The 15491-nt window shown below is 42.2% G+C and overlaps 1 protein-coding gene across 2 annotated transcripts in view; it reads right to left on the bottom strand.

The window, feature by feature from the left end:
* Window positions 1-3077, bottom strand: part of FBXL7 (F-box and leucine rich repeat protein 7) — a 417980-nt gene extending 414903 nt beyond the window's left edge. For both annotated transcript variants that reach the window (XM_079918741.1, XM_079918742.1), the window contains exon 1: window positions 2522-3077. In XM_079918741.1, the coding sequence (XP_079774867.1) occupies window positions 2522-2572 (51 nt within the window). In that variant the 5' untranslated portion in view covers window positions 2573-3077. The remainder of the gene's footprint in view (window positions 1-2521) is intronic.
* Window positions 3078-15491: the final 12414 nt, after the last annotated feature.

The following is a 15491-nucleotide window of genomic DNA, read 5'->3' as shown; positions in this document are numbered from 1 at the left end:
GTCTTGGGAATTTTTTTTTTTAATAAAAAAGATATTTTCCAGGAGCAGGAGAAGTGAGATTACAGATGAAATACTGAAGTTTTGAAAGTTCTAATAATTTATAACAATATCTGTAAAATTTCAGGGCCATTTACATGGTGTCAGCTCCACTAGTAAGTAAAATATACTGAAGTTACAGTTTTTTTAAGTATACACAAACACCAGTGTTTTGTAGTTGGGGGATCTCTCACTGAGCCATTCTGTGGCTATGCATTTGTTGATAATTTGAAATACACCACACCTAAGTTGCTCTAAATCTATGAAACTCTCTTAATTCTCAGTCTGCTTTGATAATAGAAATACGATGTCTAGGGGTTGCTTTCACTTTCTTTGAAAGTTGACATTTTAGATAAGAAAGATTTAGATAAGGATTTGGTGTGGCACTAACACACCAAATTCCAAAAGGCTTATCTGCATAGATTTTACCATCCAATAGCACCATGTAATAAGGCTGACCATACCCAACTACATATATTATAACCATATAATACATTACATATATTATAATGACATATATTAGGAGAGGCCCGGTGTAACTGGGGGGAGAAAAGATTTTTGAAAAGCTCTTGTTATTCGATTTCTCTATTTTCCCCCACACCTATCACAGAGGAATGGCGATGCACTTGAAGAGAGTTGATGAACGCTGAACACGACGTGTCCCTCCAGCCAAAACTCAGTTACCTCCCAAAGCTTCCTTTTGGTCCCCTTGAATCAGCTGAGCCCAAGAGATTTTTCCTATAAAAAGTCCACAGTGTATCTAAATCAGATCCCAGTAAAATTTCACTTCAGCTGAAGTGAAAATGCAGAGGTAGCATTTACGGATAACAGCTGGAGAACATTAGTTCTCTGTCTCTCCTTTTCTCTCCCAAGGGTTGAAAACTCCACTGTTCAGACAGGAAGTAGTCATACACCACACACTGTACAATGCAAGAACGCTGGGATCTAAGAACAAGTTGCATAGGAATACGAAGAGTGTGAGGGGTTTTGTTGAAGAACACAGAGCAGTGACCCTGTGTTCCTCTTGGGGTGTCCATTCCCCCCACCAGTGTTCAAATCGCATAACGTATGCACACCCAGAACTGAGGCACACACTTCACTCCCCGAAAGCTTCTTTAATAACTCAGAGTAAGGAGGTTTAATCTTTCATTTTTCCAAAATTTTTTAAAACATTAACTTCAAGAAGTTTTGGGGGGTGGCCAAGATTCTCCATTAATCTTTTTTGGCATAATTTCACGGTTGCTCTCTAAAAAGACCACCTTTTAACTTTTTAAAAAAGAAACTGTCAGGAAAAAAAATCTCTTTCACATAACTGCCCAGAATAAGGAAATATATATATTTCATATATATATGTGGAATTCAAAACATGATGCTCTGGAAAAGAATGATTTAAACAAAAGGTTCTTGTGGATACGGTTTTTTAGGGTCGGTTTCTGCTGTAATTCCACAAAGCTGCTGAGAAGGAACACAGACGCAAACATGGGGAGAGGCATCCACATTCTGTGGCCACAGCTCAAAGTTTTGAAGAGGATGATAGGAGTTTCCCTAACACCACAGGCTGAAGAGCCATTCTGCATTCCTACCAGTCTTCAGGCGCTGGACCCCGTTTCTAACCGCCGGTCCTCTGGGGGCGGGCTGTAAAACCGACCCTGTCTCTTCCACTCCCCTCCAGCCAAGTTCACGAAAAGACAAACCTTCCTAACTACTGAACTGCGGGAAATGCCTTTGCCGTAAGCATATGAGGGGCATGCAGTTAATCAACCGGGTTACAACACTACGGTTCTATGCAAAGGGCGGGGAGGGGCGAGGGAGAAGCCAACCCACATATCCATCATCCTTTTAGGAGTAGGTGGAGTTTAAAGTTTCCCCAACTTCCAAGTTCCCACTTGACAGGCAATATTTCTGTGCAATTTCCAGCCCCACGTAACAGATGGTCCTCTGCCCGTCTCGAGCCCCGAGAGAGCCCACACAAAGCCCCCCGCCACTCCTCGCCTCACACGGCCCCTAGGTGGTCAGTTTTACGAAGCTGTCAGCTCGGAGGCAGTGAGCAGAGAATGGAAACTTAACTTCTTCCAGAAGTTTTTCCTGCTACAGGAGACTCCCGGGGAATGGTGCACAAAGGCCTGGGAAATTTTTCACTGCGTTGTTTTTCAAAAACGTCTTCCGCCCTCTGCCAAACCATCATCCGAAACCCCAGATGCCCAGGGAAGGGAAACTGAGGCACGTGGTTTCAGAAACAGACAGAAATGCAACTCGAGCCGTCCCAAAGGCAACCTGGGAAGTTGCTTAGAGAGACCCCCGCGGTGGGAAAGCATCCTCGGGGCGCCGAAGTACTCAGAGCCAAAAGAGAAGGTGACGACCCAGACAGGGTGCCAAATGGGGATGCGCCCCGGCAGCGTGCGAGAATCTTCCTTCCCAGACGGGAGGGCGAGGGGAAGGGAGGGGAGCGCGACTGGGGAGTTGTGAGGACTGGCGGCCCACTCACCCTCACTGCCGTACTGTTTGCCATTGTTCGCGCCCATCCTGCCGCCGTCATGCCCGCCGTCTCCCTGGACACTCCATAGGTGGGGCGCACCGCCTGCGCGCTCCGCCAGAGGAAAGCCCGCCCGACGGGACCTTTAGCTGCGCATACCCCACGCTCCGGGGCCGATCTCCGGACGGGGGCGGCCCCCGCACTCCGGTGGGAGGGGGCGCTCCGTCCCCTCCTGGCACCCCCGACTGCGCCGGGTGGGGCCGGGGGGCGGCCGCCGCCCTTAAAATCCGCGTTCGGGGCCGGCGGGCGCAGCGCCGCGGAGAGCCCGCGCCCCGGGGCCGCCCAGAGGCTCGCCGCGCCGCCGCCGCCGGGTCCCCATCCGCCCGCCCCGATCCCCCTGCGGTGGACGCTGAGCCGCGCGGGCTGCCGGGGCTCCCGGGCTCCGCCGCTTCCTCCGGGCGCCCCTGCGCACCCGCGGCTTCCCCAGGGAGGGCGCGGCGGCCACTTGTTGCGGGTGCCCGGAGCGAGCAGAGACTCGCGGCCCGGCGCCGCTCGCCCAAGGGCCGGACTTTTGTTAGCGCCAGGCGCCTCCTCTCGCCGCCCAGCGTCAATCACAGCTGGAGCCCCGGGGAGGAAGGCCGGCCCGGAGATGCGCGGCCTTTTAAAGGGGCAGCGCGCCTTTTCGGGGCTCCGGCTTCCAGCCTCAGGCTCCGCGCAGGCCCTGCGCGCCACCAGCGAATCGCTTCGAGCGAAGGAACACGCTCTTGGCTCTATTTTACTATTGTTCTTTTACCGGTTGGGCCCCTAGTTAGTAAGATGAGCTTCCGGGCGTCGTTTGAAATCCCTTGGGTTTGCCTGCAGATATGGCCTATTTTAGGTGTGGTGGCATTTAAAATCAACACGCATCAGAGGCTGATGCTGTCTGACAACTCCAGGTAGGCGTGCTGGTATCCTCCTGCGGCTCCCACGTTTGGGACTGAGGCGGGGAATGGGGACGCGAGGGAGGGAAAACTTGAGGGGAGCTTAGCAGGGAGTCACTGCAGAGCCAAAGAGATTCCCCGCCCCGGTGCGGAAGGTTTCCTGGCTCAGAAGTTTTAAGAGCTTCCGAGCCAGGAAGTGTATTTTCTCCCCGTTTCTATGTTTTTTTCTTCTTCTTCTTCTTCTTGTGGTTGGTGTTAACCTTTGTTTAATACATTACAACTTCTTCTGGAGATTTTATATGGCACTTGTAGAGTCTTAAAATGGCCCTTTGGTGTTCCCTCCTTTAAATGGAAAAAGGAAATTCTTCTTAATGTTTTATTCCCTTTCCATGTAAATACCTAGATTTTTGTAACATTGCATCTTAGTGAAGACCGGGGCATTCACTGCACAAATTACTTTGTACGGAAGCAAGCACACAGCGCGATTTCTCCTTATACGTGTTAGATGTTTTAAGTTAAACTTATATAATGATACATATATGTATGTATGTATGTATATATATATATAAGCATTTATGGTACCTGAATGGAGATCCAGGAATTTTGTAATTACCTTCTTCTTAAAAGACGTGCGACCACATGCAGAAATCGTCAGTGACGACCTTCTGTAGATTCTATTTAGGTAATTTCCTTTAACTTAATACAATATTCTTTCTTAAAGATAAGCTAAAATATCATGTTTCCAAATTTAGCAATCTAGATTTATTGTTCCGGAGAGATCATATATTGAAAGAAAAATAATGAATTCATCTATTTTCAAGCACAGGATTAAATAGTTTTGTGTTGTACCGATAACACTTCAACTGTCCCAGTTCAAAGAGATTAAGAGCTGTATTTCAATTCATCTTTTCATATATATAATCTAGCACACTGCCTGGCCAATAATATGTTTCCCATATCTGTTGGGTTAAATTAAAAACTTGTGTTACGGGCCCTGTATAGGAAGTAAGGGTGTCAAAAATGTGGAAGAGTTAAATGGGTTTTCAGAGACTCCACCTGAAAATATAAACTCAAGCTAGAAATGAACAGATGTCTATATTCTCTTCATCCAAAGTGGGTCCCGGCTCACCTGGTCCTTGTGATTTTCCATCACCATGTAGGGACTTGCCCTGGATCTAACCCTGGATCAGATCATTCTTTGGAGACTTAGTTGAAGATTAACCCACTGTAAAGTAGTGGAACGATGGACGCTCATCTTGATATTCGGTATTGAGTTGACAACTTGCTTCTTTATAGGCTTTTATCTCCCTGATCCTCTCAATCGCTCTTTTGACGTCTACAGATCAGGAAAGTGATCAGAGAAGAAACTGAAGCTCCAACAGTTCAAATGTCTAATGTCACCTACGTGGTAAGTGCCACATGGCTTCAGGTTCTCAGGCCCTCTCCTCCCCACTCCCCTACTTCTCTTGACCTGGCCATTATTCAACTTGGAGTCACTGTCTCCCCTTTTGGTTGAGTCACCTTCCAGGACCTTTAACATCAAAGCAAAGGTAACAGTGAAAAGTAAATTGTAGACACTAACCACATATATCTCCTCTGAAATTAAAGTCTCTAAAGATTTTCAAGGTTCTATTGCCTGCCGTAAAAGGGAACAGAGACAATCCAGTTTAAGAAATTCCAGTATAAAACAAAAATAGAAAAAAATAACTTGATTTTTAACATCCTTCTGATTATAAACTATAAATACATGTTGTCATAGTCACTGTAAAATCTTGGGGAAGAAAAGAAAGAAAAGCACTACTTCTGCTTAAAATAAAGGTGCATTCACATGTATATATGTTTTGCATTTCAAAAGTAAGATATTGTACACATATATGATTTTAGCAAGAAATTCCAATCTTTTTACCTAGCTGCCAAACTGAAACCCCACCTTTTAAGCCTCTTGAGAAAAGGATGGTGGGTTTTTCACCAATGGGTTCTGAATAACTAGCATAGTTCCTAACACAATGTACTCACTCAGTAAAAACCTGCAGAAGGAATGATTGTTGAACGAAGAGATACAATGATTTAAATATTGTTCCACTCTCTCTCCCTGCCTTTTTCAAGAAGCCACAATCACTGAAAATATTTAGAAACTCAGTTCTGAAATAGATTTGTGTTGAAATGCCTGTATTATCCAAAAGCGGAAGTACTGTTTTTTAATTAATATAAATTTATTACCAAAATATAAAGTTGGATTCTTGGCAAGACAAATATTTGTTTCAGATAGAAAATGAGGGTAAAAGTGATTATTATGCCCACCCCAGAACATTTAATATATTATTACATAATCTGTAATATTAGAAAAGAAAAACAAAGAACACGCATTATTTTTATTTTATTATTGCAACTGTGCTGTTTTGAATTAAGTGTTTTGCATGTTTCGCTTAATGTTCATAACTTAATCAGGCAGTGCTTCTAGTAAATCTTATAATGATGACAGCAAGATTGGAACTGAGATCTATTTGCAAAGCCTATGATATTTCTCACTGCTTTCTGCCACCAATTTTGTGCCATCACTTGCCACCCTAGTTTTGGACGAAGTCTGGTTTTCAGTGGAGATACTATGTATTTAACTTAAAAAGAGTGAAACATCTTTTGAAATCTGCTAAATTTAATTAGATTTCAAGACAAATATTCATTTATGCCACATGAATCTTCATCATAGCCATGACGATTAATGGCTGGATATTTTAGATAAATAATTTAGATAGTTTAATCATTATAAAGTAAACAGATAGCTTAATAGGATGGGCACTTTATATAGGACTCTCAAAACTCTCTCTGCTCACAGAAATTCCCTTAACAGCTCTGGGAAACAAAGTAGCTCTAATTCTAATATATTGAATTGGCTCTAATTCAAAATACTACAATATTCACATACTCCACTGAACCATTGCACTTCACCCTTGACTGTACAGTTAGCATGCAACTTCATATTGCTTTGTCCTTTATCAGGCAACCATCCTATATATCAGGAAGTAAGTCACACGAGACCCCACAGTGGCCCAAACCAGCATCACAAAGTTCATGTGCTTAGCTCAGAGTATTATAGCAGTCGTTCAGAGTCCTAACATATTTAATTATCTGATTTCTTAGAACACAGCAAAATAGAAGCAAGGCATTAGAAAGAATATTGCTCAACATACTTGAGAAACTACAAAAAGTTACGGCTCCTTAAAAGTAGGGTAATGAGAAAAATCTCTAAATGGAAGATGGAAAAACTGAATAAGGAAAACAGAAACAAGAAACCAATGAAAAATCCAGGGTGATATAATCATAGGTTATTGTCTTAAATAAGGTAACATTAGCACCTCTAGTAAATAAACCTCCAAAATTTAGTGACTTGGCTTAATACCATAGAAATGTATTTCTCACTCATAAAGCAATCTAAGCACATGTAACTAGTCCACTGGAGATTATGCTCCACATGGTGATTCAGGTATCCAGGCTTCTGCTCTTATAGCCCCACCAACCCCAACATGGTCCACATGCAGCTGGCTTAAGGCACAAAAGGTAAGTGGAAAGTCATATCCCATCACATCTGCTCACATTCCACTGATGAGAACAAGTTCAGTGGCTTCATCTGGCCACAAAGGAGTCTAGAAAATGTAGTCTCTGACTGGCCTGCTGTCCCTAGCAACACCCCACACTGGGGGAGGGGAAGCAGTGATATTGGTGAACATGCATGTAGCTTAACATTCTTGAATAGCCCCGAAGATAACACTTTATTGTTACTAATACACATAACCACTACATGTCATACACTTTGGGGGGCTCACCCAACCCACATCTGCCCTTCTCCCTCGCCTTCCTCTTCTCTTTAGGTCAAAAGTTAAATACTTGTTTTCCCAAAAGCCCCCGTAGTTAAGAATGGCCATATGGCCCTGTCTTGGCCAAGGAAGTGTAAGCAAAATTCACTAGGAGCACCTGGAATAGATTTTTGCTATTGCAATAAAATCCAGAGTTAGTTCTGCCACTATTTCTTCTCTCTTCTTCCTACCTTCAACTCCACTGTTTTTTGAAACTGTGGCAGCATCTTGTGAACTTCAGGGAAATGCCAGGAGAATTGTAAGGATGGTGACCTGGAGTCCTGAAGATACAGAGCCCCTGAGGCAACGCCAGCAACTTCCTACTTCCAAAGTCCCTGTAATGGAAGGATAAAAACTGTTACTTAAAGCCAACTGCATACCTAAAAGATAACACATTTTGTTCATTTAAGAAGGAAGAAAAAATAGATAATATAATAATATTTCCATCCTTAATAGTTAAAAATAGTATTAAAATACATTGATGCTTAAATGAGAAATTTTAAATTATGCAGAAAATATACATACACACAAAAAAATTTTCCACACTACTTGCCCCTGAAAATGTCACTCTATTCACTTTCCATCATATCTAAATACACTATTGTATATATGAATAATATACATTTACTCAACATGAAGAAATAGTATTTTCAATGTCTTTATCAAAACTCAGTCTGTATTTAAAGCCAAAATCTTATGTCATGTAGAAAAGATGCAAAATAAAAACGGAATATTTCTCTCTCAACTATGGATAATATATAAAACTTTCCTGGAATTCAGCGTGACTTTCTTGAAAAAAAAAAGTTTTAATAGAGTTTATAATTTGTTTAAAGTGGAAACGTGTGCATTTATTCTCTGGCAGCAATAAATTAATTCCCTGATATAAGCAGTTTTCACATATGTTTCACCTTTCTCTACAAAACTCCAAGGGCTTTCACTATTGGACAAACTCTCCCCATTTCCCAGCTGTAAGTGGGCACTTAGGGTGTGATTGGAAAAGTCTTCGTGACTTCAGCCTTGCGGTCTTGAGGGTTGTGAAAACTAGGATAATAGCCAATGGTCTTATAACTGGTAGTTGCAGCCCAGCTGCACAGATTTCCAGGATGGTCCAGCACTCACATCAGCAGGAATTCAACACTGTTCCAAGCCGTAGAACTACTACAGTGAATAAGGTACCAAGTCTCTGCTTTTACGGAGGTGGAATCATTCATGAGTAGAGACAGACAACAAGCACATTCACGTATAAATAAATAAGTTCAAATAGTGAAAAAATGCTATGTAGAAAATAAAGCAAGATAATGGTGTATAGGAGGTGATTTCTGTGACTGGCTGCTATGGCTGGAGAGATCGGAGAAGGTGTTTCTGTGGATGCAACATTTGTGCTGAGATTTGAACTCTCAAGAGATGTAGCCATGTGAGAGTTGATGGAAAGAATATTCCAGACAGAGGAAAGAGCAAATCTAAAGTCCCTAAGACTGGAATGAGCTTGGCATATTCCAAGTCCAGGAAGGGGGCCAGTGTAGCAGTCAGCTATTGCTCTGATAATGCTATGTAACAGATTATCCCAAACTCTATTTTGCTCACAAGTCTGCAGGTCTGTAAGGGCCACTTTAATTTAGGCTTGTGAGTGAGCTGAGCTTGGTGCCAGAATTCAGGTCAAGTTTCAAAGTCCCTCTGGAGCCCAGGCCAAGGAGGCTGAGGGCCCTAGTGCATGCCCTCCTCATGGTGGGTCTTAGGACTCAGAAAGCCCAGGCCAAAATTTGCAAGCACATTTTAAACTTTCACAAGGATCAAAACCAAAGTCACATGGCCAAGTCCAAATCCAATGGATGAGGGAGATGCTTGACCCATTTCTGTGCATTGCAAGGTCACTTGACAGAAGGAGAGAGTGAGGAATTAAAAACATTCTCATCTACTGCAGCCAATATGGACAGAATGTTGTGAATAAATGTAAACTTTACAGGTTTGCTGGAAAAGGAGCAAAAGTCAGATTATATAGGATTTTGTAGCATGATAATCATGTTGAACTTTGTTCTAATTATAAGGAAAACAGAGGGATTATTAGTAGAGAACTACTTTGATCTGACTGATACTTTTCAAATCATCAGGGTTTATTCTGAAAAACTGGCAGATCTTAGAAGCCCAGAGATGTGTTAAAAGGCTTCTGCTATAGAAGAGATGAGAGAAATTTGACTTCTGTTGGTACAATAGTGAAGAAGGTAAAAAATGGCTAGATTCAAGATATATTTTGGAGGTAGAGTCAACAAAACTCACCTGATTGTGTGTTTTATGAAAAAAGAGGAAAATGAAAGATGGCGTCTTTGCTTGGGCAAGAGGGTGGAGGGTCGTTAGCGCAGATGGTGGAGAAGCACTTTAGAACTGGTTGTCTGGAGGGGGATTTTGGTACCCAGAAATTTGTTTTGGACACATTAAACTTGAGAGCACAACTAGAACAACTAGAAAATGAGATTTTAGGCAACAGTTCAGTTAATGAGTCAAGTCTTGTGGGGAGAACATCGCTGGATATATCTGTTTGGAAGGCTTCAGCATATAGAAAGTGAGGTTTTTCCCCAAATTTTGCCCTCACTTTGGCAGGCTGGAAGTGCCTGGCAATCCCTCCCACCCCCGGCAGCCCTCAAGCAGCAACAGATGAGAAACAGTGTGTAGATACCCCTGCTCCCATGTCGTTGGGTGGGATGGTTCTGAAGCTTGTGTTTTACGCAGTTTCCCAGCATTTGCCCCTAGGATTAAGCTCCAGGCACCCACAGTGGTAGCTGGCTTGATAAGGCGCCTTTCCCTTTCCCTGCCCCACTTTTCTCTGGGGTTTCCTACACTTACCAAATAAGTTACTTGCACTCAGAACCTTGTTTCAGGGTCCAATTCTGGAGAATCCTAAATTAAGACATCGATTTCTCCTACTTTACTCGATCATCGTATGATCTTTTAAACAAGCTGCATAATTTGCCTTCCATCCTTTGACCCCAGAAGCCTGTCATTAAAGACTTTTCTTGCATTGCTGTTGTACTTTTCCCTCTGCCCATTCCGTCTTGACCCCTCTCAGCTGGGTTCTCCCCTCCACTGCTCCACCAAGCCTCTCTTGTCAGCATCCTCATTGCTTCCTAATGGTTGAGTTTCAGTTCTTCTCTTGCTCGACTTGTCAGTTCCATTCAACTCAGTTGATCTGCCCCTTCTTCTTGAGGCTCTTTCTTCTCTTGGCATCGAGAAGCTACACGTCCCTCATTTTCCATCTACCTTAATGTCAGCCCCTTCTCCGTCAACTTAATATGTTTCTACGTATCTCCCAGCCTCTAGATTTCAGAGTAATTAGTCCAAGGCTCAGTCTTGGTCTTTTTTTCTTCATCTGCATTCATTTTCTTAGTGACCTCACCCAGTGTCCTGGCTTTAAAAGTATTATTTCCTATTTAAAAGGATCTTCAAAAGGATTATTTCCAAATTCTCTAGCCCAGGTCTCCCTTGAATTCCAGATCAGTATATCTAACTGTGACTCTGGCATTCTCCACTTGAAAGTCTAATAAATATCCCAAACTCAACATATCCAAAACCAGACTTGTTTCTTCTATTGTATTCTCAGTAAATGGCAACTCCAACTTCATATTTGCTCAGGCAAAAACTCTTGGTATCATCCTTAGCCCCTCTCTTTTTCTCACAACCTATCAGAATATTATGCCTGCTCTACCTTCAGAAATGTTCAGACTGCAGCCTCTCATGTCTCTACCCTCATTCTGAAGTCCAGGACACTACCATCTTGCCCCAGAAACATTACCATAGTCTCCTTACTAGACTCTCTGATTCTCCTTTCAATATATAATTTTCAGCATATATTCCCTGAAAAAGTCAGTTAGAATGACCCTTTTTGAACAAATGAAGCCATGTCCCTCCACTGTTCTAAGTTTTCCTCTGTCGTCCCATCTCATTTAGAAAAATAGCCAAAGTTCTTATAATCGCCACATCTAGGACTTCCCTGGTGGTGCAGTGGTTAAGAATCCGCCTGCCAACGCAGGGGACATGGGTTCAAGCCCTGGTCTGGGAAGATCCCACATGCTGCAGAGCAACTAAGCCCATGAGCCACAACTACTGAGCCCGGGTACCACAACTACTGAAGCCCACGAGCCTAGAGCCCGTGCTCCACAACAAGAGAAGCCACCGCAATGAGAAGCCTGTGCACTGCAACAAAGAGTAGCCCCCACTTGCTGCAACTAGAGAAAGCCCGCGCGCAGCAGCAAAGACCCAACGCAGCCAAAAAATAATCAATAAAAGAAAAAAAAAGGGCTTCCCTGGTGGCGCAGTGGTTGAGAGTCCGCCTGCCGATGTAGGGGACACGGGTTTGTGCCCCGGTCCGGGAAGATCCCACATGCCATGGAGCGGATAGACCCGTGAGCCATGGCCGCTGAGCCTGCGCATCCGGAGCCTGTGCTCTGCAACGGGAGAGGCCACAGCAGTGAGAGGCCCGCATACCGCAAAAAAAAAAGAAAAAAAAAGAAAAAAAAATTGCCACATCTGTATTTACCCACTCTTTCTTTTTGTTTAATTTTCATGGGCGTGACATTTACCATGTTGTCTTAGTTTCAGGTGTACAACAAAGTGAATCAGTTATATATATACATATATCCACTCTTACCCACTCTTTCTGTTATTGATATGAACTCGTTACCTGCTTTGCTCCCAGATTCTCAACCTGGATTCTTGACTTTCGCTCTTCAAACTCATGGTCCATGCCTTCCTTACCCCCCCAGACCTGGGGTACCAATGACTCCCCCCAACACCGCATCTTCTATGACTCCGTCCTTTTCTTGTCTGGAGCCAGCCTCCTGCTTTGTGTGTTTTCTGACTTTTCCAACTTTTACCAGTGATTATTTTTAGCCTTTGTGTTTGGGGAAGGGGGACTGCTAGGCCCAATCCTATCTAACTCTTCTCTTGAGTTTGTCTTGACATCCAGCTGCCAAAGTTACTAATTTGCTTTTTACTCCGAGATAACTGTGGTTATACTCGGGATAGGAAGATCTGTATTCACAGGGACTAACAACCAAATTGTAGAGTGGTTTTCTAACAGCATGGCCTGTCACATCTTCCCACAGACTTGTAAACCTCAGGGGGAGAATGCCTCATGGATCTCCATCACAATCTACAAGTTTAAAAGGGGTAAGAAATTTCTCAGGAACCCCTTCCATTGTAAAGTGTTTGGGGTTCCAAAGAGTTGGCAATTACTGCCTTCTCCTCCAGTCCTCCACAGAGTTATTCCCAGGCACTTGGCTTCATTGCTCTGCCCAATCACTCATGCATCCCTGGGACTGTCCTTGTCAATTCCCAAATCAGATACTTGGAATACATGTGATAATTCACAAAGCCACTTGCTGAACCTCATAGTTTAATGGTTGTGTTTGGCCCCTCTGCAGACGTTCCTAAGCTTTGGCAGTTTGCCTGTATGAATTCTTTAGTTAAGTATTTTTGATAATGTATACATGGCAAGTTTGATTGAATATCTCTTAATGCCTTCAAGTATTCACAAGTCCTGGAAAGTGGGTAAAGCCACTGTTTTTAGACTGCAAAAGCATTCCCGTTTTCACATCAGTCCTGTTCCCATCCATCCCTCCCACCAACATTTGTTGTTGTCTTCTAATACACGATACACTAAACATTTGCATTCTCTAAACAAAATTTTAAAGCTCCAGTAAGTGTTTCAGTTTAGCCTGGCTCCAGTGTAGCAGTGGGCTTTTCAATTTAGCAAAACTGTAAAATGACAACAGGGTAATTCTGGTGAACTGACCAGCTTGTTAAAAAGAGATACTACTTGCACTTTCTTTGGGAAATGGTAGCTTCTAGTTTTATCAAAACACTATTTTATGTGATGTAAAGGGGTTTTTCTTTTATTTCCTCCTGTCTTTTCTCATGAACTCATAATATGAAAAACACGTATCAGGCACTTCAGAGGGATTTGGGGGTAAAGAAGAGTTTGTATATGAGGGAACATTTGCTTCTGAGTTTCATTTTTCTCTATTAGTACTGTTTAGATTAGAAGCAGTATGGATCACAACGAGAGAACAACTCTCTCCCTCTTTTCCCCGGCCTCATTTCTACCCCTTAAATACATACCTTTCTTTACGTGAAGAATTTCTACTTGTCTTTCAAGGAACAGTTCTAATAATTTCTTCATGTTGAGGATATCAGTAACTTCCTTTCATGTCTCTCCTACCCAGTCACTTATTTTTCTGTTCACACTATGTTTTCTATATATTACTACTTACCATTTTTGTTAGCTGTTTACATACATTTCTTCTGGATTCTGAGATTCTCGAGGGCAAAGACCATGTTTTTTTTTAATGTTCAGTACATTATATTCAGCATACAATAAATGAATAAATTGGTGACAAACTGAGTAAATGAGTTGGAGTTTGTTGCTTAATGAACAGGAAAAGAAGTAGAATTGACAAAAGGGTCTCTGTGGTAAAAATATTCTTGGGTAAACATTGGGTTAAAGAGGGTTCTGCTCTGCAGGGTTTCTCAGTGCTTTAATGTGCACTGTCATTCTCCAATGCCATCATCATCCCCCTCAACACTGCCCTTGACTTTTATTTGTTCCAACCAAGCAGCAACTAAATGAAAGAGTAAAACAGACATCTCTCACGCGTCATCTGTAAGGCAGGGCCCCAAAGATCTCACTCATTCAGTTCATCAGAAATCCAGTGAAGAACACCCAAGATGGAAACTCATCATCCACTAGCAAAGTACAGCCCACCTAAGGCTAAGCCCAGCCCCTACTGCTGGGGATGGAAAATGGGAAACAGTTTTAACATAGTTAACCCATCATGGAAAATGTTTTCTGAGCTACCAGTCACCTTTTCCCATTTAAAGGCCAGCAGCGGGATTTCTGCTGGAGACATGGCCATTTTCCCCATAAAACATTAGAAAGTTGCCAAGTCATAACAGTTTTGAAACCAAAGTTCTTGGGAATCCAGTTGTTCTTGGACCCCTGGCTTATTTCCTATCAGTCAAGCTAAGGATCCAGAATGTTTGGTTCTCTTGATCAAAGACCAGCAGCACTTCTTATGCCTTAATTCTCTTTGTTTCTTTAATACTTTCCCCCCAAATCTTGCAGGTCTTGAGAAGAATTTGGACCAGCTCATACAGCTGTTCTACTAATTAATTCACAGGACATTACCATTAGAGAAATTTAAAGGACCCTTGGCTATAAACACTTTTGAAAATCACTGTACTGACTAATGCGTCTTGAAGGAAAAAATATGTAATATCTCAATAAATATAAATAAATAAATCTCGAGGAAACAGATTGGTCTACTTTCATTTTGTAAGGTAAGTTATATTCTGAACAGGAAATTTAAATACAAATAGCTAATTTAAAAAGTCAATAATAGTCCCTAATATAAAATTATCTTTGGCTTGACAGGTATTTTACATTTGTGTATTTTTATTTTTTAAAAATAATATTCTAAGTAGGGAACTGAGATTATTAATGTTAAGCCTCATAAAATGGTTAAAATGTACACAAAAGGTGAAATTCCCTCCCAGAATTATCAAAATCTGAAGTTCAAACTTCTTGAGAGACAGCGTTGTAGTCGGAATGGACATTGGCTCTATGATGTGATTTTATCAGCTGAAAAGGACAATATGAGCTTGGTCCTATTATCTCCCCAATAGTTGCTGAAACCAGAGGTTTCTCTCCATTTAATCCATTCCGTTGAGTCATGAAAAAAGGAGATGGATCATTGAGTCCAGAATGTCACCATTGTGTCCTCCTCTCACCCACCAACCAGTCTGTGCTCCTCTCTTCTTTATATTTTTCTGTCTTCCAATCAGTGTTGAGCTCCTGGAGACCAAGAACCAAGAACTACGCTTGGTACATAGAAGAAAATCTACCATTAATTGTTAAAGGGATAAGGGGAGTAAGGGTACGTAAATCATAATATAGTCCTTCTATGTGATAGACACAATGCAGCCATTGAAAATATCATTTCCAAAGAGGCCCATGTTGTTGAAAAAAGATCAAAATATTCCTTAAAAAAAAAAAACGGTGGGTATAGATCCAAGTTTAGAGAAATAAGACTGTTAATTAACAAGGATAGATTCATAGGGTGGTGATGACATGGCTACAGTAAAACCCCAGTTTTTACTGTAAAACTTAAAGCTTCACATGGCATTTGTGGTTGGGTAAGTTTATATGAGTGTGTTTCATAT

Source organism: Stenella coeruleoalba (assembly GCF_951394435.1).
Source record: "Stenella coeruleoalba genome assembly, chromosome: 3".
In the NCBI taxonomy this organism is placed as follows: Eukaryota; Metazoa; Chordata; class Mammalia; order Artiodactyla; family Delphinidae; genus Stenella; species Stenella coeruleoalba.
Note: the sequence above shows the minus strand (reverse complement) of the source record. Positions and strands in the feature narration are given on the sequence as shown.